The sequence below is a fragment of the Pimephales promelas genome, chromosome 18 (assembly GCF_988280905.1).
Source record: "Pimephales promelas chromosome 18, fPimPro1.hap1.1, whole genome shotgun sequence".
In the NCBI taxonomy this organism is placed as follows: domain Eukaryota; kingdom Metazoa; phylum Chordata; class Actinopteri; order Cypriniformes; family Leuciscidae; genus Pimephales; species Pimephales promelas.
Window position 1 is genome coordinate 18,726,649 of NC_142786.1, and position 24,450 is coordinate 18,751,098.

The following is a 24,450-nucleotide window of genomic DNA, read 5'->3' on the forward strand; positions in this document are numbered from 1 at the left end:
ATTACCCGTCTTAATTGCTCACCTCCCTCTCGTCCTGATAACGGAGAAGCGGTCGCAGCCGGTCGTGTGTGTCAGTGCTGTTCCTCTTTCCACCTCAGATGTTTCTCTTTCGTCGAGTGATCTGTCCGTTCCCGGCGTGGGCTCAGCATGGCAGGAGATGCTCATATTTTACGGGCCTGTTAGCGTTGAGATGTTGTGTTTTGTCTGAGTGTGAGATGATGGGAAGCAGAAGGAGTGATGTTGGCGTCACCTGTTCTTACAGACGGAGGACACAGATGGTGTCGTCTTTTAGCCAATGGTGCTCCAATAAACCCATGATGGATGGGTCATTACCCCGCCTCCAGCTACAGGCATAGATCACCCAGTTGTGTTGACAGTTTCTCAGTTGAAGCGCATGTTATATGATATGTAGTGTCGTTTGTTCGTTTTTAGCTGATCGGCAGTCACTTCGGCTTTTTTCGCACAGCATACACTGTAAAAACACTGGGTTAAAAACAACTCAACTTGGGCTGGGTAAATATTGGACAGAACACATGTTGGGTTAATTTTACCCAGCAAATTTTTAGAGTAGTACTAGCTTTTTATTTTATTTTTTATTTCATACATGAATTATGTTTACAGATTAAATAAAATAGGATTTCTCAGTATAAACACACTGCAATCATACATATATATATATATATATATGAAGAGTTCAGATGCAAAAGCCTCTAAATGCCATTTGAAATTTTCTTCTTTAATGATGATTTTGTATATATGATAAACTTGTATATTTAAGTTCAGTAATTTCACTTAAATAACAATTAATAGGTAATTATCATTACCATTTGAGTGAAATCACTGAACTTAAAAATGATCATTCTAGAAGAAAATTTCAAATAGCACTTAGAGGCTTTTGCATCTGAACTCTTCATATATAAAACGCTTTTTACAATACAGAGTGTTTCAAAGCAGCTTTACAGAGATAACAGGAAAATAATGCAACAAAGTTTGTTTCTAGAAGAAAATAGCGTCACCGTCCAGCTTAAGGAAATTCAGTGATGGCTTTTGTTGTAAAAAGGTTATTAATTTAGTTCAGTTATGTATAAAACAGTGATGTCATCGTCCAGCTCAGTTCAGTTCTCATATAATGATGTCAATGCAGGCAGATCAATAATATTGTTGAATATTAAAATAAATGTCCCCATAAATGTAAAACCCTTAAGGTACAATTTTGAATCATTTTTAAAGCTATAATCTCAGCTTTTATTATACATTGCTGCTCATCTAGAGCACAGAGTGTACATCTTCTCTAGATCTGAGGCTGTGAAATCAAACACAATAAGAATTTATTGCTTAATATCACAGCGTGTGATGCTGTTTTAAAACAGTTTTAAAAACACAGCTTGTGCTGGTCATAACAGAAGTAATGGTGTGTTATTTACAGTTTGACGCATAAAAACGTCTCTGGTTACGTATGTAACCTTAGTTCCCTGAAGGGAACGAGACGCTGCGTGTAAACGCCGTGGGAACGCCTCTGCGTGACGAGTCATGAAGCACGTATGAAATCTGTCCAATGGCGAGACGGAACGTCATAGGCGGGGTGACGTATCGACCAGGAAACTATAAAGCATCCCCGAAACACAAGCGCAACAGCTTCTGATAGGACTGAAGCAAGCGCTCACGGGCATGCTGGGAGTATGGCATAGACACGCAGCGTCTCGTTCCCTTCAGGGAACTAAGGTTACATACGTAACCAGAGACGTTCCCATTCAGGGAACTTCGAGCTGCGTGTAAACGCCGTGGGAACGCTAATACCAACGCCGCCATGCGAGCAGGTGTCCGTTGTATGAATATCAGAGTGCACATTCTGACGAAAGCATCTGAGCCCCAGGGGTGGAGCTGAAGTCCAGATGGTAAAACTTCACAAATGTGTGAGGTGAAGACCATCCTGCCGCCTCACAGATGTCACACAAGGGAACTCCTGATAAAAATGCCTTAGAGGCAGCCATACTCCGGGTTGAATGAGCCCGGACAGCCAAGGGAGAAGGCTGACCAGAGGACTCATAAGCAAGTGAAATGGCCTCGACCACCCACTTACTCATTCTCTGCTTAGACGCCGCAGAACCTCTATTAGGAGGCCCAAAGCAGACAAATAATTGTTCTGATTCCCTCCACAGGGCAGCTCTGTGGACATATGCGTCTAAGGCCCTCACCGGGCAGAGCAGATTTAGTTTCTCCTGGTCTGGTGTCCGAAACGGAGGAGGACAGAAGGCCTGTAGCACTATAGGTTTGACAACCGTAGTTGGAACCTTCGGAACATACCCCGGTCTAGGGAGGATGAAAGCCTTCGCCATACCGGGAGCAAATTCCAAGCACGAGGGGGAAACCGACAGCGCCTGAATATCTCCAATCCTCTTTAGGGAAGAGATGGCTAGGAGAAAGATGGTTTTGAGAGTAAGAAACTTCTCAGGCACCTCATCAATGGGCTCGAAAGGGGCTAAACAGAGCCCCTCCAACACAACCGCTAGATCCCAGGTCGGTACCCTCGTACGCACTACCGGCCTCAGCCTCAGGATACCACGAAGGAAACGGGTTACCAGGGGATGTCTCCCAAGAGAAGCTCCACTCAAAGGGACATGGTAAGCGGATAGGGCCGCCACGTACACCTTTAGTGTGGAGTACGATAACCCTGTGGAGAAGCGTTCCTGAAGGAATTCCAGCACTGCCGGCAACGGGCAGTTAACTGGATCCAACTGTCGCTCTCCACACCAAGAGGTGAACAGTTTCCACCTCGAGGCATACAACTTCCTCGTGGATGGGGCTCTGGACTGGAGGATGGTCTCCACGACCTCAGTCGAGAGACCTGAATCTATGAGCTGGGCCCCCTCAGAGGCCAAGCCCACAACCTCCACAGTTCCGGACGGGGGTGGAGTATCCCCCCGTCCGCTTGAGACAGAAGGTCCCTCCTGACCGGAATCTCCAGAGGAGGACCCTCGAGAAGGGAAATCAGGTCCGCAAACCATACCCTGGTTGGCCAACGGGGGGCCACCAGAAGTACACTGGCCCCCTCCTGGCGAATCCTTTCCAGAACCCCTGGGAGCAGAGCAATCGGGGGAAAAGCGTACAGGGGTGCCCTCGGCCACTCCTGTACCAACGCATCCAGCCCCAATGGAGCTGGAGGACTCAGGGAAAACCACAGCGGGCAGTGTGAGTTCTCCCTGGACGCAAAGAGGTCCACTTCGGCCCGACCGAAGTGTCTCCAAAGGAGCTCCACCACCTCGGGGTGAAGTCTCCACTCCCCGGGCCTCGGCCCCTGCCTCGACAGGATGTCCGCTCCCCGATTTAAGTATCCTGGGATATAAATCGCTCTCAGCGACCGAAGTTTCCCCTGGGACCACAACAGGATCTGGCGCGCCAGCTTGTACAATGGACGTGAGCGCAGACCCCCCTGGTGGTTTATGTAAGAGACCACAGACATGTTGTCTGACCGGACAAGAACATGATGATCTCTGAGGTCTGGGAGAAAGTGTTTCAAAGCCTGAAACACCGCCATCATCTCTAGACAATTTATATGCCATTGGAGATGATGGTCTTGCCACAGCCCGCGGGCCGAGCGACCACTCATGATCGCTCCCCAGCCCGTGAGAGAGGCATCCGTTGTCACCGTTACCCGGCGACACGGGGCTCCCAGCGCAGGTCCCAGGGACAGGAACCAAGGTTCTTTCCACATAGCCAGGGCACGGAGACCACGTCGCGTGACCTTGATCTTGCGGAGCGGGTTTCCCCTCGGGGAGAACCCCTTGGTCCTGAGCCACCACTGTAGTGGTCTCATGTACAGCAGGCCGCACGGTAACACGTTGGATGCTGCTGCCATCAGACCCAGAATTCTCTGGAATTCCTTTACAGTGAGTGACTGGCCTAGCTTCACTTGCGTGACAGTCGAGATAATCGAGGCTATACGAGCCGGCGACAGACGTGCCTGCATCGTCGTCGAATCCCATACCACGCCTAGAAAAGTGGTCCGCTGAACTGGCGAAAGCACACTCTTCTTGGCGTTGAGTCTCAACCCCAACCTTCTGATGTGGGCGAGGACGGCATCTCGATGCCGAATCGCCTGATGCTCTGATTGAGCCAGAATCAACCAATCGTCGATGTAATTTAAAATGCGAATGCCCTGGAGACGCAGCGGAGCCAAGGCCGCGTCCATGCATTTCGTGAAGGTTCGAGGAGATAACGCTAGGCCGAATGGAAGGACCCGATATTGGTACGCTTCGCCCCCAAAAGCGAACCTCAGGAACTTCCGATGTTGCGGAAGGATGGAGATATGGAAGTACGCGTCTTTTAGGTCTATCGTGACAAACCAGTCCTCGGACCTGATCTGTGACACGATCTGCTTGAGAGTCAGCATTTTGAACTTGAGCTTCCCTACTGACCGATTTAAGAGGCGCAGGTCTAAAATCGGACGCAGCCCCCCATCCTTCTTCGGAACAATGAAGTACCGGCTGTAATACCCCAGCTCTCTGTCGGGAGGAAGAACTCGTTCTATCACCCCCTTCATTAGCAGAGCTTTCACTTCTTGTTCCATAACCAGAGCCTGCTCGGGGGTCACCACTGTGGGCAAAACCCCCCGAAAACGAGGTGGACGCGACCTGAACTGGATCGCGTACCCGCGTTCGATAGTCTGCAGGACCCAACGAGATATATTTGGAAGACTTCCCCATTCTACCAGAAATTCTACTAAGGGTACCAGCCTCTCGAGACTGGCCTCTGGAGTAGTTTTTAAAACAGAAACAGCGCCCTGTGACCGCGCACAGGCAGGGTTCAACGACCGTTCTGTATCGCTCCTCGGAGCAAACGAGCGTCCCTCGGGAAATCGCTCGCTGGGACCGTCTGCACCCCCCATTACAGGCAGGGTTGGCAGAACGAACCCCTGAGGGCACCGAGAGAGAGCGGGCGCCGGATTCAGCGGCGAACACCTCTGTCTCACGGTGGGGACCACCCTCAGTAGCCTGACACCAGTGGCGTCAGGACTTCTTCGACGAAGCCTTCCTGGCGACAATAACCGTCCTCAGATCGGTTCTATCCCGGGAAGACCTCGCCTGAGAACGCCGCGTCTCAGCCCAGTTTTGCTGGGGAGGAGCCCGAGACGCGACGCTCTTCTTCTGCTGCGCCCTATGCGAGGAACCCGACGGGCGGGGCTGCTCTCGCCCAGCAGCCCCCGAAGGATGAGTACGGACGGGGAGACATTTCTGGAGCGCCGCTGCCTGCTTTTTTCCCTCTTGGAATCTCTCAATCACTGCGTTCACAGAACCACCAAAAAGACCTTCGGTCGACAGCGGCGCATCCAGGAGAAAAGCTTTATCTTTCTCCTTCATATTAGCCAGATTTAGCCATAAATGCCTCTCCGTGGCCACCAGGGCTGCCATAGAGCGGCCGACTGATCTGGCCGTCTCCTTGGTGGCACGGAGAGAAATATCTGCCGCCTGACGCAGCTCATTAATCACGTCAGTGCTGACGACCTCCCCCTCGCTCATATCCTTCAGCAGATCTGCTTGATACGCCTGGAGGATGGCCATCGTATGCAAGCAAGATGCTGCCTGTCCCGCCGCTGAATAAGCTTTGCCCACCAAAACCGAAGTATTTCTGAGTGGCTTGGTGGGCAACGCCGGTGTTTTAAAAGACGATGCCGTCTCAGGAGAAAGATGGCTCGCCAAAACTTCCTCCATCCTCGGCATCGCCCCATAACCGTGTCCCCTAGACCCAGCAATATTAGCGTACATAGAGGTCTGTTGTGTCAAAATTCTAGCTGACACTGGTTTGTTCCACGATCTACACACCTCGGTGTGTAGATCGGGAAAAAAGGGCAAACACCGGCGTGGAGGTAGTGAGTGTGATTTTAAAAATCTCTCATCCATTTTACTTTTTACTCTCGACTCTTGTTTTTCAACTGGCCATTCAATGGTTAATTTTTCCACAGCCCGAGTCAAAACCTCCATCAGCTCTACATTCGCGGGAGACTGGGATGGCGAGTCCCCGATCTCCACTGAGTCCATAGACTCTGCATCCACACTTTCAACATCCAGCTCCTCAGAACTGGATAATTGAAGTGATGGCGCCTCAGCCCGGGCAGGAGAAACCGCAACGCGGACCCCCGCAGCGAGAACTGAGGCACTGGATCTACCAGGTAAGGGCAGAGAAAGGGCGGGGCCCGTCTCAATCCCCGCTGATAGATCCATCTGCGAACCCCACGACGCAAGCCTTCGCTGTGCCTCGGCAGCAGCGGGACCCGAGCCGCGGGGAGCGCGCACCGAACCACTCTCCTCGAAGAGTGCCCGGCGGGAGCGAAGTGTCTTCATGGACAGACACTCGCAGTGCTCACAGCCGGCCCCCTCGAGAGCCGACTGAGCATGCTGCACTCCCAAACAAACAACACACAGATCGTGTGTATCCCCACCCGTGATGAAGCGAGGGCAGGGATGAACACACTTTCTGAAATTCTGCTGTTGTTTGCTCGCCATATTTTCCAATATATATATATATACAATATCAGACAGACAGACAATATTCATACATAGAGCGCTTGTGAAGACTCAGAAGCTGTTGCGCTTGTGTTTCGGGGATGCTTTATAGTTTCCTGGTCGATACGTCACCCCGCCTATGACGTTCCGTCTCGCCATTGGACAGATTTCATACGTGCTTCATGACTCGTCACGCAGAGGCGTTCCCACGGCGTTTACACGCAGCTCGAAGTTCCCTGAATGGGAACAGCCTCTGTGCTCAGAGTCTTCATTTAATATTCTCTGTTTGCACATTGTGTGCGGCACAAAGATCCGGATTTACGATTCATGTCTCTTTATCTCTTACAATTTCCTGTGTGTAATTTTATGCCTTCAGTGTTATGCAAACTAACCCTGTAATCAAACACTGGAAACGCCACATTTATTGGGATTTCAATTCATTATTTTGTTTCTTCCATACTAGTCTGGTGAGGAATTAAAACCAACAAACTGCATTTCCGAATTGCCAAAATCCCAACTTCTGGAGTAAAAATGAGCATAAAAGTTTGTGTAATAAATTGTTGAATGTTGAATGACATTTTAAAATATATATTTCTATAAGTACTTTTTGTAATGTCTATTTTATGCATTTCTCATTTAACAGAATAAGGACTTTAATTGTATAAGTTCTAATTATGTAATTATTCTAATTATCTAATGAATTGGAATGAAACATTTTAATTGCTTGACAGCCCTATTAAAAACATTTCTGTTAATTGAAATAAAGTTGAAATAAAGCACAATATAAATAGTATTTAAAGAGAAAACTAAAAATGTGTTGTTGGCAGTAGCATGAAAAAAGTTTAATTTGAACCACTGACTTTATTAACTATAAATAAATAAAAGTAACTAGAACTGAAATTTAAAAAAAAAAAAAACGAATAAAAGGACAAAAGCATGAACCAACTGAAAATGAAACGAAAAAAAAATTGCATGAAAACTATTTGCAATAAAACTGAAATAACTCTCCTTCCATCAAACCCTGGCTTATTATAACATCCGATAGCATTCTCACCCGTTACACGTTCGTTTATTAGCCCAATTTTCCGCTTAATTATGGCCGCGAGTGCTAGGTTTTTCCTTTATTTAATGATGTGTTGTGGACAGGTTGCACACAGCGAGGGAGTCACCCGTCCAAGCCCTCACGCTCACGGGTTTTAATTAAGCCGTGTGATTAAGTCGAGCCGAGGCAAACGTTCCAGAACCCCGACAAATCAAATCAAACCCACGCCCCCCATCGTGTGTTTCAGTGGGTCAGAGATGTTTCCTCTGGCCATTAGCAACACACACATCGAGCAAATCAATTACAGAGAGCAGCGATAAAAGCCCAGTCTGTTTTATTTACACCCTTCACTTGCATAATTACTGAGCAAGCGTGTGTGTAACACACTTCAGTTTGGACTGTTCTTCACTTTCTGGTTTAGTCTGGTTTAGATGTGATAGTCCTTCTTCTAGTCATTTGTCACACTCAGGGCAGCGATTCATAACTTTGCTGTCTGTTATAAAGCAAAGACAGCCAGCAGTGCAACCTTACCTTTCAGACACAAAAATACACAATAATAAATCAATATAACAACTAAAATAGCTAATCCTTTGGAGTCAACCACAATCCTTAAAACATCTACAGCCAGATGTGGCTGACTCCAAATCCTTTATTTATTCCCAGCTCATTTCTAACCGTTGGAGCAGAGAGAAGGAAAAGATCACTGTAAAAAATATTTTTGGTTTAACTTAAAGTAAGTAACCTGATTGCCTTAAAATTTTAAGTTCATTGAACTGGAAAAAGTGAGTTAATACAATGAAGGAGAATGATTTAATCATCAGAGACTCAAAATGATATGTTATCTGAACTAAATAAATTATTTAAGTTGATTTGACAAAATAAAACAAATTTGTGATTACTACACTGTAAAAAAATATTGTTGGTTTAACTTAAAAAAGTAAGTAACCTGGGTTGCCTTAAAATTTGAAGTTGATTGAACTGGAAAAAGTGAGTTAAAACAATGAAGGAGATTAATTTAATCATCAGAAACTCAAAATAATAAGTTATCTCAACTAAATAAATTAAATAAAAAAGAAAATATGTTGTGATAAACCTTGAAAATGTTTTGTTTTACAGTGCGGGAACAAAGATTGTAAGTCCCGATATTATTTACAGTGATGTAGATCAGAAGGTAGTTGACCTAAAATAGCCTTATAAATGAAGATATAGACCTTATGTAGCCCCGCCCCTTTTCAGCGTTGCGCTCGTTGTCTTTTGACTTCCGGTCTGTATTTCCACAGCGATCTTGCATAGGTATGAATGAATTGCTCGTAAAAAAAATTCCCGTTCGACATTTGTTAAGACATCTGCTTTAACATTACAATGCTCATGATAACTTTTGTTAACTCTACAATAAGTAAATCCACTTCACCAGCTAATTACTCCTCGACAGCGATGCCATAGAAATATACAGAACCGGAAGTTCAAAGACAATATTCCAAAGATGACGGCGCCCACGTTTCTCTGGTGCATAAGGTCTATACTAGTTTTGAAGTCTCTGTGTTGATTTAGAAGATGTTCATGCAGTTCACAATGATTAGTAAGAACTCAATTACTCAAAGAACTAATATTTTGAGTCAGTTTTTTATTTTTTCAGATACCGTGCAGATAGTTGTCCCACTTCATCTTAATTAACTCAATGCATTTCTACACAGCCTGCCTCAGTTTTCTGTATTGAGGCATGAGAATCGAGCAGATCCGTCCTCGTCTCAGCACTCTTCGTCAGAGCAGGACCTGTCGTTCTGTGTTTTAGACACTTGTGTTGTGTGTGTTTTTAATCAGCGGGAGATTCGAGAGCACTCCGATATAAAACGCCTTCATTGAGCTTGAGAGGAACGGATGAGGCTTCGGGAAACAATCCAATCCTTCTCAAGAGCTTTAGTGTCCAGGCTTTCTGTCTCCTCTTTCCTCTCAGCATTTTCAGACCTTTAGGAAGAGTGTCTGTGAGCACTATTGAACTGCTTTCTCTCTTCACCACACTGTGAAATCCATCAGTGATTCTAACACGTTTTAGTTAACTGTGCTTAATGTCTTAACTTAATTGTAAAAATCTGTATTATTTATTATTATTATTATATTATTACAATTATTATAATTGTAGTAATCTGTATTATTCACATACTTTGCCTTTTTTACTCAGAAAACCCAAGTTTGATTAATTGATTGGTTTGAGTGCCATTTTGTCAAGACAAAAAAAAAAATATAAATTTTTGAGGCGTGGCATTTCTTATTAGACTTCACTAATTTCTCCACTTCTGCAGTTATTTCTCTCTCTTTGCATTCACTAATTTCCCAAAGTCTTCTTAAATGTTCAATTGTCAATGCAACTGAAAAAAAAAGATTTTTTTTCTAAAATTGTTTTGTTTGTCACCATTATGGTGATCAGTATTCACTTTGGATAGTCACTTGGAACTTCATTGATATTATTGCAATTCTCTTCTTATTGGTGCAGCGAAGCAACAAGAAATCACAGTTATTTGGTTTCAAATGAAGGGAGATAATAAATATTAATGATGTCAAAGAACGATCTTTTAAAATTGTTGCTAACACTTGTGTCATAACCTTGTGAAACCTTTATTTTAGTTGATAAAATCTCTCTATATTTTTTTTACAAAATCTTGCAATTGACCATGCTTGAGTCACACACAGACTGAGTCGCAAACATTCTGCATGCAAAACACAACAATGGTAACAATTACCAACATTTTATTTAAAGTAAATTATCAACTCTCAGTTCTTGTTTAGTTACTAGAACTCGTGTAAGTGAAATATACCAATTAAGCATTATTTAGCATTATTAAGCACTATTCTTATTTCACTTGTTTTTTAAGATAATCAGCGTGCATGCTGTTTTAAATTCTAACTAATTAGATTTTACAGTGTTGCACTTTCTAAACCCTTCTTCTGCTAAACTCTTTCCATTTTAATCTCATTGCCTAAAACAGGCCAGTTTAATGACGTCCTCTTCTCCTTCAGAGCTCTTGTTGAGAGGAGAGCATTTCTATTTTAACAGGAACTATAGAGGGAGAAGAATGGAGAGAGACAGGAGAAAAGGATGAGGAAAAAGGCGAGAGAGAGAGAGATGGGGGGGTTAATGTAGTTACAGTAGAGCCACTCCACCCAGAACAAGATTATCCTTTCTTCCACAAACTCATGTTTTATCTGGAAACACTGTTGTTCTAGAAATTAAAATTCGGATTAAACTAAGGAAATGTGTGGATTTGCAGCTGCGGGGGAAATATGGCATAACAAGGTTTGCGAATATTGTGTGTACAGTATGTTTGGGGAAATTGCTGAAAAAATCGGTTTTATTCACACTGCACCATTAATACTGCTTCGCCTTGAATGTAGAGTCTATGGATAAATCTGAAATTACATCCATTCATTCACAAGCCTCACAAACAACTCAAATGATTTTTTTAAATTACAACACAGGGAGTCACGTGATGCAAGATGGCGGAGTTGTTGTGATTAAGCCGCTGCTGTAGAGTCCTTTATTTTTAACTTTTTCAGTCTGATAAGCCTCCTTCATTTGGTGATATTCTGGGCATTGCTGACGCAAGGTATGTCAGAGAGAAGATTGTTTTCGTTTTCTGAGCGTGTAATTTAGATTCAATCAAAATACCGACTCCCGCGCATACAACTGAAATGGCGGATGTGTCACTAAATGCCGGGGAAATGGACGAGCTAGCTAAACGTATCAACAGTTGCTTTTTTTTTTTTGTTTTGTGTTTTTTTTGAACATCCATGACTGCACAACATACTTGTGGGTAGCTTGTGTATCTTTCAACACTTGTCCAGACTGTCTGTTGTTTTTACCAGTCCTGTAGTTTCTGTTGAGCATGGGACTCTGTACCCGTGGATCTCGAATATGACCGGCGCCAGGCTCCACCTTTTGATGGACATAGCTGTTTGTGTCTTGAACAGTGTAAATAGTTCTCATTTTTGGTTTGGCATTCAGGGTAATTTGATTTTGTTTTATGTCTTTACCTATTCATTTAGGGGTTTTTGCTTTTTTTTTCAAATCCAGCCTCCTTTAACCCTCGTGGATCAGATTGCATTATGTTCTCGGTTTGTCACAATAATACTAATTATTATGCTAATTTAAAGGTATTGTTTACACAAGGACAAATGTGGGCTATTTACCTTAAATACCGCTATTATGTCTGTAAATAACTTCAAATTGAAACTTTGTTGCTGGGATGTAAGGGGGGGGGGGGGGGGGTTCAAAATCCTATCAAAAGAAAAAAGATCCTGAATTATTTGAAAAAAGAACAAGTTCATATTGCATTTCTGCAGAAGATGCAGACAACAACAAACCCCGTTAAAGTTACATTGGCAAACTCATTAGTGAATTACTCCTCGTTTGTATTTATTTCTGTTTGGTGAAAATTACTGCATGATACCTGGATGTTTAGTCAGTCGAAACTATCACAGCACAAACGTCCGTGTGCTCGTCTGATTCAGAGATTTCCTCCAGGAGAAATTGCCATAGTTGAAATTCTCTGCAGCAGACGGGCTGTGTCCACAGGCCGTAGCATGCAACGAGAGTACAGGCAACAGCAATCCGCCCAGCGCCAGAGTCAGTGCGGGGTCCTCGACCGCGACAGGCCGCCGCCTCGGCGTCTCTTGCTCCTCCATCAGCCTCAGCTGCTCTACACTATAGATATGCCATGATTCATGACCATCAGATCCGAGCTGCAGAATTTTAAAATCGTCTTCTTCCATATCATGTTTAGTTTCTTCCGTCATTGTCATAACTTACTATCTCCACAGCGCTTGTGTTACGATGCTAGTGCTGTTGCAAGAAGGATAAGGCTGTGGATCCATGTGCAGCACACGCTTTATTTACAAACTCGACAACATACTGGACTCAGGAGCATGAACAACCAACACCGCCGTTAACAGATCACATAAGACAAGAACTCACAAAGACAGGGTAGAAACACAGGGCTTAAATAATGAGGGACAAACAAGCTAAACCAGATAACGAGGGGGGCGTGAGAAATAATGAACACCTGGGATAATTAATAGACAGGGGACAACTGATAACAAAATAACAAGACACACAACCAACATTATCACATAGCCCCTCCCCTATGGGCGGCTCCTGACGCCCCTAAAAACAAAAAAAAGTTCAGGTGGGCGGTGAAGCGGAGGCGGTCCGGGGGAGGGACGGAGGGCCAGGCCCGTGCAGGGGAACCGGGCAAGGATAAAGCCCAGGCGGGCCTGGACCGCAGAGCGTGGTCGGAGCAGGACGAGGCGAAGGCCAGGGCGGAGCAGGACGAGCTGAAGTCCAGGGCGGAGCAGGACGAGGCGAAGGCCAGGACGGAGCAGGATCAGGCGACGGCCAGGGCGGAGCAGGACCAGGCGACGGCCAGGGCGGAGCAAGACGAGCTGAAGTCCAAGGCGGAGCAGGACGAGCTGAAGTCCAAGGCGGAGCAGGACCAGGCGACGGCCAGGGCGGAGCAAGACGAGCTGAAGTCCAAGGCGGAGCAGGACGAGCTGAAGTCCAAGGCGGAGCAGGACGAGGTGAAGTCCAAGGCGGAGCAGGACGAAGCGACGGCCAGGGAGGAGCAGGATCAGGCGACGGCCAGGGCGGAGCAAGACGAGCTGAAGTCCAGGGCGGAGCAGGATCAGGCGACGGCCAGGGCGGAGCAGGATCAGGCGACGGCCAGGGCGGAGCAGGATCAGGCGACGGCCAGGGTGGAGCAAGACGAGCTGAAGTCCAAGGCGGAGCAAGACGAGGTGAAGTCCAAGGCGGAGCAGGACGAGGTGAAGTCCAAGGCGGAGCAGGACGAAGCGACAGCCAGGGCGGAGCAGGACCAGGCGACGGCCAGGGCGGAGCAGGATCAGGCGACGGCCAGGGCGGAGCAAGACGAGCTGAAGTCCAAGGCGGAGCAGGACGAGGTGAAGTCCAAGGCGGAGCAGGACGAGGTGAAGTCCAAGGCGGAGCAGGACGAAGCGACAGCCAGGGCGGAGCAGGACCAGGCGACGGCCAGGGCGGAGCAAGACGAGCTGAAGTCCAAGGCGGAGCAGGACGAGGTGAAGTCCAAGGCGGAGCAGGACGAGCTGAAGTCCAAGGCGGAGCAGGACGAGCTGAAGTCCAAGGCGGAGCAGGACCAGGCGACGGCCAGGGCGGAGCAAGACGAGCTGAAGTCCAAGGCGGAGCAGGACGAGCTGAAGTCCAAGGCGGAGCAGGACGAGGTGAAGTCCAAGGCGGAGCAGGACGAAGCGACGGCCAGGGAGGAGCAGGATCAGGCGACGGCCAGGGCGGAGCAAGACGAGCTGAAGTCCAGGGCGGAGCAGGATCAGGCGACGGCCAGGGCGGAGCAGGATCAGGCGACGGCCAGGGCGGAGCAGGATCAGGCGACGGCCAGGGCGGAGCAGGATCAGGCGACGGCCAGGGTGGAGCAAGACGAGCTGAAGTCCAAGGCGGAGCAGGACGAGCTGAAGTCCAAGGCGGAGCAAGACGAGCTGAAGTCCAAGGCCACATTGCCTCCATGACCCTCACAGGATACCTACTGCCCCCTCCCAAAAAATACTTGGGAAAATCCACAGAAAAAGCCTCCCGGAGCTTGAAGGCCGCAGGCAAGGCGAGGCGCAGAGACGGGACAGGCAGGGCGAGGCGCAGAGGCGGGGCCGGCAAGGCGAGGCGCAGAGGCGGGGCCGGCAAGGCGAGGCGCAGAGGCGGGGCCGGCAAGGCGAGGCGCAGAGGCGGGGCCGGCAAGGCGAGGCGCAGAGGCGGGGCCGGCAAGGCGAGACGCAGAGGCGGGGCCAGCAAGGCGAGGCGCAGAGGCGGGGCCGGCAAGGCGAGGAGTCCTGGTACACTCACCAGAGCCTGGCGAGCCGAACGAGTCCTCCTTCTCCTTCTGCGGCGGCGCGTCACAGGGCTAGACACACTCACTGGACTCAATGGTTCTCTCACTGGACTCAATGGTTCGCTCACTGGACTCAATGGTTCGCTCACTGGACTCAATGGTTCGCTCACTGGACTCAATGGTTCGCTCACTGGACTCAATGGTTCGCTCACTGGACTCAATGGTTCGCTCACTGGACTCAATGGTTCGCTCACTGGACTCAATGGTTCGCTCACTGGACTCAATGGTTCGCTCACTGGACTCAATGGTTCACTCACTGGACTCAATGACTCACTCACAGGGCTGACGTGAATCGTGTGCTCGGCTGGGCTGACGTGAAGCGCAGACCATTGAAGCTTGCTCTCCTCCACGCACACAGTAAACGCAGAGCCGCTCTTCAACAGCGCCAGGTCGATGTAACATTCTAAAGACCCGTGCGGATCTGGATCGGGCATCAAAGACCGGAGTGGTTCTTCTAATCCCCCACGGAAGAATATCTTCAAACATTGGGTGTTCATGTGCGCGAGATGAGCCAGTTCAATAAACTCCGCTACATACTGTTCAATAGTCCGACTCTCCTGATGAAGACGGAGAATCTGGATATCTGGACTCAGCATGGCTGCTGGATCACGATATGGTGAGTTCTTCTGTTACGATGCTAGTGCTGTTGCAAGAAGGATAAGGCTGTGGATCCATGTGCAGCACACGCTTTATTTACAAACTCGACAACATACTGGACTCAGGAGCATGAACAACCAACACCGCCGTTAACAGATCACATAAGACAAGAACTCACAAAGACAGGGTAGAAACACAGGGCTTAAATAATGAGGGACAAACAAGCTAAACCAGATAACGAGGGGGGCGTGAGAAATAATGAACACCTGGGATAATTAATAGACAGGGGACAACTGATAACAAAATAACAAGACACACAACCAACATTATCACAGCTTGTTAGCTTAGCTTCCAAACAAGATGGCGGATATTGATTTTAGATTCTGCTAGTGAAGTCCCACCCACTGATCTGTAATAGGCTTGTAGGGTGAGTGGGTCCAACACCCTGGAATAATAATGAGCTAATGTTTGTAGTTCTAAAGATTTTAATGAAATATGACTTCCTGCTTATCGTGACGCAAAATGACGATTTTTACGTCACGATAAGCAGGAAGTAAAACACTTAAATCCTTATTTCTCCCATCTCAGGGGAAAATAAGGGAATAAACCATGACCATCCAAAAATATGACTGGGTTTCTAAAGATACAAAGCTTAATGCAAATGGGTGAAGTGACCCTTTAAATCTCATTTTTGAAAAACACCCCTGAAAAATAGGAGAATCTCCACATAACACTGACTGTGACGCAACAGTCGGGATCATTAATATGTACGACTCATTTGCATGTGCCAGCCCATGTTCAATGACAGGCGGAACTGCGCAGCCAAAGCATGGCAGTTGCTCAGTGTTTGGATGTAGCCTACATATGAACACAAATATATTTTTAGTTCCTTCATCCGAGCCTCTGAAGAAACAATGGGTTAATTTTATTTTCTCTGGATATTTCCAAACATTTCACTGACCAAGACTTGGCCTCGTATCGAGCTACCAGTAACGTTACACTTTCTGATGTGTAATTGTTGTTCAAGTTCAGACAGGTAATCTTTCTCTTAAAATCATTCAATACGGTTAATGCATCATTAAGTCAAGCCAGTCTTTTGGTAACACTTTATTGGAATGGGTGTGCATAAGACTGACATGACACTGTCATAAACATGACATAACACCTGTCATGGACATAAATGAGTCTTTATGAATGTTTATGACTTTTGTCATTAAGTGTCATTCGGTAAATTATGACACTTTTAATGCAAAGTTGACATTGTTTGAAATGTCTTTGTTATGACAACTTGACATTAACCAAGAAATCATAACCTGTCAACCTGATATCTTAATAACTAGTCCAACATGTTCCACTTTACTTGAGGTAAGGGGAAATATTAATGACACTGTTGTTAAAGCATTTGACAGTGTAATAACCCTTAATGACATCTTTATAACTAGTGCAATGTGTTCCACTTTACTTGAGGACAAGTAAAATATTCAAGAGTTATAATGGTGTCATGACGGCCAAAGTCAAAACTAACCACATATGACAGGGTAATTTAATGTTAAAGGGCACCTATTATGCCCCTTTTTACAAGATGTAATATTGGTCTCAGGTGTCCCCAGAATGTATTTGTGAAGTTTCAGCTCAAAATACCCCACAGTTAATTTATTATAACCATTTGAAAATGTCATTTTGGGGCCTGCTTAAAAATGAGCTGTTTCAGGGGGTATTCCACCTTAAATGCAAATGAGCTGCATATCCCCGCCCTGCCTTTGGATGAGGGCGTAACTTGATACCTATGGCAGGCAGTCGGTACTGAGAGAGTGAAGAGACGCGCCGTTTTGAATGTCATTCAGCCGTACGTTTGAATCGGAATATATAAATAGCATGAAGAGACTCCGGCAGAATAAACATATGAGAATGGACCAGTACGTTTCGGTATGGTTATTTGCTACTTTTATGTACTTTAGAGTTGTAATAGCGTCCCATTTGAAATGATGGATGTCCAACACACACACACACACACAGACACTAGCGCAAGTTTTTGAAACTACATACACATTCTGTGATAAAGTTTGCTACGTACGAGCGAAATTACATTTATGCAGGGACCTGTGGCATCATGTTTAGCTTGTCATACGGGTGCTTCTGTGGCAAATGTGAGAAGATGGCTAACTTACAGAACACCAACATATGCAGTTTTTAATACAATATCTTTAAAAATATATATATTTATAAACGTGTGGTTACACACTATACAAACAAGGTTTTAAATTATATACACAGACATCCTACGACGGCAATAACTTTAGACGCATTTGTTGTTGAATTGGCTGACATTGACTGAAAAGACTATTTGCTCAAAAATCATAAAATACACTTACTGTTACTGGAGGTGACGGTGGATCGCAAACAGTAGACAAGAATCCACACTTGAGGATTAACTTTTAAGCCACAACAACAGGATTAACCCACGAGTCCACGACAGAACATTAATTTACGTTTCCAAGAGACATTACCGGCTGTCGTCGTTGAAACAATGAAGGATGGTGTGTACAGATCACCGAGGGCGGGGTCTAGGCCACAGCCACACTGTCAATCAACCCCCTGTCTCCCGTTCTACGTCACAAAGACCTGGATCTCAGAACAGCTCGTTCTGAGGCAGTGCAGATGATTTATTGAGATTGTAAAAAAACTACTGGATGGATTTTTATCATTCTAGGGTGGTTTTGCTCACACACTGCCAACACACATTTATGTTCAAACACCATGTAAAAGTGAATTTTCCATAATAGGTGCCCTTTAACGCAAAGCTAAATAACTTCTTTGTAAGTTTGATAATTAGACCTGTTATGACATATTTGTGACAGGTTTTGATTTCTTGGTTAATGTCAAGTTGTCATAATCAAGACATTTTTTGTCTTTGTTAATGTCAAGTTGTCATAACAAAGATATTTTAAACATTGTCAACTTTGCATTGAAAGTGTCATAATTTACCGAATGACACTTAATGACAAAAATCATAAACATTCATAAAGACTCCTTCATGTTCTTGACAGGTGTTATGTCATGTTTATGACAGTGTCCTGTCAGTCTTATGCACACCCCTTCAAATAAAGTGTTACCAATCTTCTCCTGTTCTTTACAGTTAGGGCCTAAGATCTGTTTACTGGAACTTACAGAGGAACTCCCTCATGGTTTTAAGGGGGGTCATCTCTTGCAAATATTATTACATTGTGCCTGCAAAAGTATTTTGTTACTTTGGATAACTGATATAACCCCATCAGTGGCTCTGTGGGTAACTGTTATAAGGGCTTTTTTCCTAATGAAGCCTTTTCTACAGCACTAAGAGACAAACCCTTAAAATTCTACTGGATCTGGGGCCCCTTTCTAAAATACCTAGGCGTAGATGCGGAACATTAGCCTGGCTGCGCCCGCCTACGCACTTCCGCTCAATTTCATTTTCCTTCAGTACTGCGTCTGGGACCGCTCCATATCCTTAGGTTTCCAGAAATCAATTTTTTGTAGGACCAATCAGCGAATAGAGGGAGTGGCTGAGAAAGATGACGTTGATGTAGTGCGTCAGTTTGAGTGCAGTAATGGCAGCGGAGAAAGACGTGAGAAAAGCTATTCGGTCCGTTGTTGGAAAAGAAACTGCCGAATATACAGAATTTAAAGCCGGATTGTTATCGTCTCACCTCTTGTTGCACAACGGAGGACCAAGTGAAGGAGGCAGAAAGGTTGGAAGTTTGTGCTGGGCAGCTCGTGCACAATGACCTTGACATTTTGGACTTTAGCCTGGTGTTCGCGGTGTTCGGAAGCCCCGAGTCCTGGCTGCTAAACTATTGTTGAAGATCCGCTCAGGAGTCATGTCAGTCGCTCAGATTCCCAACAGTAAATTTACTGATTCTTGTGATGAATAGAACATTTTGAGCCCCTTTGTGCACTCGTACAGGAGGTTGGCGTGTCAGTTTTACATGTTGTAAATCATACAAATTGGTTGTGATTTAAAAAAAAAAATTGTCATAAATAAAAATTTGAAAACCCATACTTTGGAGACTATATTTGATTTTCAGTTTTAGATGTCAATGGTTAATTTGTTTTAATAAAAAAAAACAACTAAATGCCATATAAAAATGTACAAACACATACTTTGAAGACCATAATTAAGGTAATTAAGAAACAAAAATACGTAATATGAAAAATTGTTGTTTATTACACATCTGCAGACAGACTGATCATTCACTGTAACTTACAGCATTGACTGAATAATCACTGTCCTTCATGTCAAATATACATTTCGAATTAATAATTGTTCCTAGATTAACAAAACCTGCAGCTCTCGTTGACTGAAATCCTATTGTAAATGTAATCCTCTGATCATTCGGAGTTCGGACTTGTTGTTTCTTTTACTGTCTATGGTTGTTTCCAGCCGTTTCGGCGCATGACATACGTCACTCACGACCACACATTAGCGATTGGCTATGGCAGATCGTGAGTGACTCTGGGCAGATCCAATAGATTTGAACTTTAATAGTGAACCCGCCTACAAGGAAGGAAACGTTTCTCAATTGAGGGAGGCCAGACTCTCTGTACAAATGAAATGTATGTACGAGAGTCTGGTAGAACCAGGCTAGCGGAACATATGCTATCCTTGGGAATTCAAAATTTAGCATGGAAGGAGTAGAGCTAATTTTGGGTTGGCTGTTATTTTATTAATTTTATGATGATTTTTTTTTTTTTTTTATATGTGTCTGTATACTTTACAAGTATACCCCTTAAACACTTCTTTGACGATTGTGATGTATTCTGTAATAGACCTCCAAGTCAAGGATAACAAGTAAGGGATTCACATGGAGGTTTCATATTTTGCTTGCAGGTTTGACGTGTGATGTGTTCCTCCCTTTGTTTTTGTTTTTTTGTTTTTTCTTTTTCTGATTTACAAGTCTTGGAAAATCCCTATAATGCCTAAAATTGCAATTTTAAAAAAAAATTACAACACAGAATAACATTTTTTATTCCAAAACCTTTTTTTTTTTTTACAACAGTTCAGCTTTAAAAAGTCTCCAATTAGAAAATTTGAATAGAAATGGGCTTTCATTATTTCTCTCATGTAACTTTTTGTGCCCAAGTTGTACTATGTATGTTCTGGAGCATTGAGGACCTTCATTGGAATGACTTGTACAGTATTAGCAACGCATTGGCCATTACATAAGCAATGAACAAATAATCACAAAAGTCAATAATCAATCAGTAAAAAAAAATCATGAATATATATATATATATATATATATATATATATATAAGAAAACGAAAAAAAACCACACACAAACACTCTCTCTCTCTCTCTCTCTCTCTCTCTCTCTCTGTCTCTCTCTCTTTAGTGAAAGACTTGAGGAGGCGACAGTGACTCTGGGGAAATACAAAGCAATATATGGCGCTGCCGGTTCATCCGCTCGGCCCCTCACAATTACAATACATCTGAGGAAGATATTGAGCCCAGATCCCCTGCCATTCCCGCTGATATTCACCTGTCAGTGCCACAATCTCACACAAAAACTCACCCCCAAAAATTGTATTAGTGCTGGCTTATTGAAACAGAATGTCAGTAAGAGATCTCCGGCTAACAATCTCTCGCTGAGATTCAGTGCTCACGGATTTATTGCTGACATAAAATGGGGACAGATTCCAGTTAAAGAGAGCGGTGTCGTCCTCCTGCTGTATTATTGGATGCTTTATGGAAGTTTTCACAGGATTACAGTTTTATTGCGGTATTTCTCAGTGCTGAATGTTTTTGTTCGGTCATGCTGTATCACCCGATGTTCTTTTTAAAGAAGTAGTTCAGCCATATTTTTTTACATTTTATATTTACAGTTTATATGCTATTTACAAAAATATGTAACTCTTTGTACTTCAGTTTTTTTATAAACTGTATGTACTGGTACATTGAGGACACAGAAAAGCAGGAAGGATCATAAGGATCTGTAATTTAACATGAATTTTTTATTATTTAATTTTTTACTATTTATTTTGTTTAATTTATTTTTTTTACCAGTACCTCATTCATTCCAGAAAGTGATCATTTTAATTGAAAATTAAACCATATATGGATTAACTATTCATTCATTCATTCATTCACTCTAAAAAATGCTGGGTTGTTTAACCCAAATGTGGGTCAGATATGGAGAAACCCAAATGTTGGTTCAAATGTTTGGTTTTTATTACGTTTTTAACCCAACATTTGGGTTTGTCCATATTTAACACACATTTGGGATGAACCCAACCCAGCATTTTTTAGTGTTCACTAACAACTAAACTGAATTAGCCTGGCTAACGCCAGACCACGTATCATTGAGAATGAAACGTGGTCTGGAAACCACATGTAAATTTTCTCCTATTTGAGGCGTGGTTTACGAATGCCCAGAGCCGTATTATTAGGTGCTACGAATCTCTATCAAATCTGCCTGTACATCTATCAAATGCGCCTGTGCTCCCTCCCCGTTCTGTGATTGGTTCCCTATTTCAGGGGAAAATTTGGTTCATGGTATCCAGACTGCCTAGCAGCGCGAATAAAATCGCGCTGCGGCAAGGCAGAATGGGGAAACCCAGGCTAAAACGGAATTTAAATTACAACACAAAATCAGATTTTTTTTAACTGCAGTTCAGCTTTAAAAATAGTCTTCAATTAGAACCAAAAATGTTTTAGCCTGATGTTATACAGGAACTTTCACCATTTCCCTCATAGTTTATTTTTTTGTTCTTTATAAAACTGTTTATGCACTTTTACTTTGAGGATTTAGTGTGTGTGTGTGAGCTGTTCTCCTTGAGTCAAATGGATTTATATAATACAGTGTATTTAATTTTGGGTGAACTGAATTGAGTGTGTGTGTGTGCAGGATTCAAGTCTTCATGAGTTTAATCCTAGAATGTCAGCATCTTCTGAACTAAGAGGATCAGATTCTTCATATCCATGATCAGGTCTAACGCTTTCAAAACTGACCCGTGAAGTCTTTCCTCGTAGCCTCAATGCAATAACTGAAGAACATAAAGTCCAGTTAGAATCACAGCCAATCTGAACATATGCAGATGCAGAACTGTGTGAGCCCTTCAGGTTTATTTTATTATTATTTGATTGATTTTAATGCAGAAGAAATAAATAGATATGCATGAAATATAATATCATAGTTCTGTGAAATGATAACTTAATCTCATCGGTACAAAATCTTTTCTGAAATCTTATTTCAGAAATCATGAGATTTAATTAATATTATTTTACTAATAGCACTATAGTTTTTAAAAGGCAAAACATATGTACATATAGCATTGTGGGTGTAAAAAAATACAAAATAGTTCATTAATATATCCGCATGCCGACTCAAGGTGTGGTGAAGGGTGTGTGATGATGTGTGGATACATTATTTGACTTTTTTTTTTTATTATTAAAGAGGAATAGTAACCTGGCCCTAGCCAGATGAATGTCGTTCCGCTTAGCTCCGCCTAGCTTCACTCACATCCATCTGGAACCTCTTCCATTGAGAGTGATTTATCCAACCAACTTTATGGCTTAGCCAATCAGGACGCAGGGCGGGAGTTTCATAGATGTGACGTAGTGGAGAAGCGACCGTGAGACTGTTTTGATTCAGACAACAATGGCGGCTCGCATCGAGGAAGCAAGCGTTAACATTGATACTGCTATTTCATCCGTGTTGTCCAATCTACCTAATATTATTTCATTAAAAGAACATCAGAGAACGGCTCTGAAGGCTTTTGTTGGTGGAAACGATGTTTTCGCCCTTCTCCCGACCGGATTTGGCAAGCGTCGCTTTTTCCTGCGTCGCTCTTGTCAGCGTCACGGGTTGGCTTCGGTGTGAGTGGTTGAAATAGCACGTCGATAAAGATGACAGACAAGTGGCTTATCCAATCATATGCAAGGATTTTTGATAAGGCCCAGCCTTCTGAAACGCCATTTCAATGGATCAGTTCCAGATGGATGAGTGGAGCTAGGCGGAGCGAAATTCATCTGGCTAGGGCCAGGTTAGAGGAATAGCCCCTTGAGATGAACCATCTCATTTTCAAGGGGGTCCTCGATTCTAGATTCAAATAAAAAAATGACCTTACAGCAGCTGGAATTTAACATAACAAATAGCAAAAACCAAAAAACAAATAACAAGTACACAAGAAAAACAAACAAACAAAACAAAAAACATGCTTTACAGTAGTACTATATAGCTAAATATATAAGCCAAAACCAAACAAGACATTCATTCATACAAGACTCCCAAAAGGTGACACACTCCTCCCTAAACAGAGTAAACCATATCATTTGTCCTGGATCCATAAAATAACCGGCTTTTGAAAATATAAATCTGGCTGACTCTATGGGAGTTTAACACAGGGGTGTCCTGATTCATGACCCCTGTATTTTAAGGAAGAACATTTATTTATTTACGATACATTATTCATTCACAAAGAAAACTGGTGTCCTTAAAGGGTGGATTTTTCCTCATTTTTTTAAAATTAAGGCATTAAGATCAATTTCCAAAAGATTATTTTTTATTCCTCTTTTTATTTGACTTTAGCATAGATGTGTTCTCTTAAGCTCATCACTGTTCCTGAAACAGTGGTTGAGATACAGTGTGAATTCTATCATTCTATCATTCTTCACCAAATAACTTGAAGGGATAGTGTGCCATTTCCAGCAGGACCATTAAACGAGAGCATCTACTCTGATGGGTTGATTCATGAGCAGGGCAGATCATTCTCTAACAAGAGCTACTCATCTTTGTACACAACAAATGGAGGTGAAGGGTCGTGATGCAGTCCCTGTTCTGAACGAGGTTTGATTGCTGTCCCTGTGTTAGAAATACAGTTTTCCAGTGAAGTTTTACGCTGCGTCCCTGGAGAGACGGCCGTCGGGCACAGATGGGTAATGGGTAATTTTAAGGTGTCCGGGCCTCTCGCTGCGTACGTCGCCAGAGATTCAAGATTAAATTTAGTGAGTTTTATGAAGGTGAACTGAAGGTTTTCTTGTGCCACCTATTCAGAAACAGCCGTGAGAGACTAGCGGAGAGCGTGGAGTTATGAAGTAGTTTGTCTTCTCAGAGCAAAATCCACAGTTGTCTGGCTTTTGGGACACAAATCCAACAAAAATGATATTTGTTTTGTTTTGTTTTTTTAGTGCTGGGCAACGCACATCTAAAATAAAGGTTTGTGTTTACATAATATGTATTATATATGTTTTTAATAATTTTGTATTTATAAATACACATATCCATGTATATATTTAGTAAATATTTGCTTGTATAAACTGTATTGTATGTACGTATATATATATATATATATATATATATATATATAATCTTAAATACGTGCATATATGTGTAATTATATGTACAAAATAACA

At 43.7% G+C, this 24,450-nt stretch overlaps 1 protein-coding gene across 7 annotated transcripts in view; it reads left to right on the forward strand.

The window, feature by feature from the left end:
* samd12 (sterile alpha motif domain containing 12) overlaps positions 1–24,450 on the forward strand; it is a 132,895-nt gene that overhangs the window by 68,089 nt on the left and 40,356 nt on the right. Inside the window, exon 6 of one of the 7 annotated variants that reach the window (XM_089122938.1) lies at positions 20,432–20,825. The exons of 3 other annotated variants lie outside the window; for them this stretch is intronic. In XM_089122938.1, the coding sequence (XP_088979064.1) occupies positions 20,432–20,457 (26 nt within the window). In that variant the 3' untranslated portion in view covers positions 20,458–20,825. Of the gene's footprint in view, positions 1–20,431; positions 21,126–24,450 lie in introns of those variants that run through there. 3 more of the 7 variants (XM_089122936.1, XM_089122935.1, XM_089122934.1) reach the window with 3 other exon arrangements.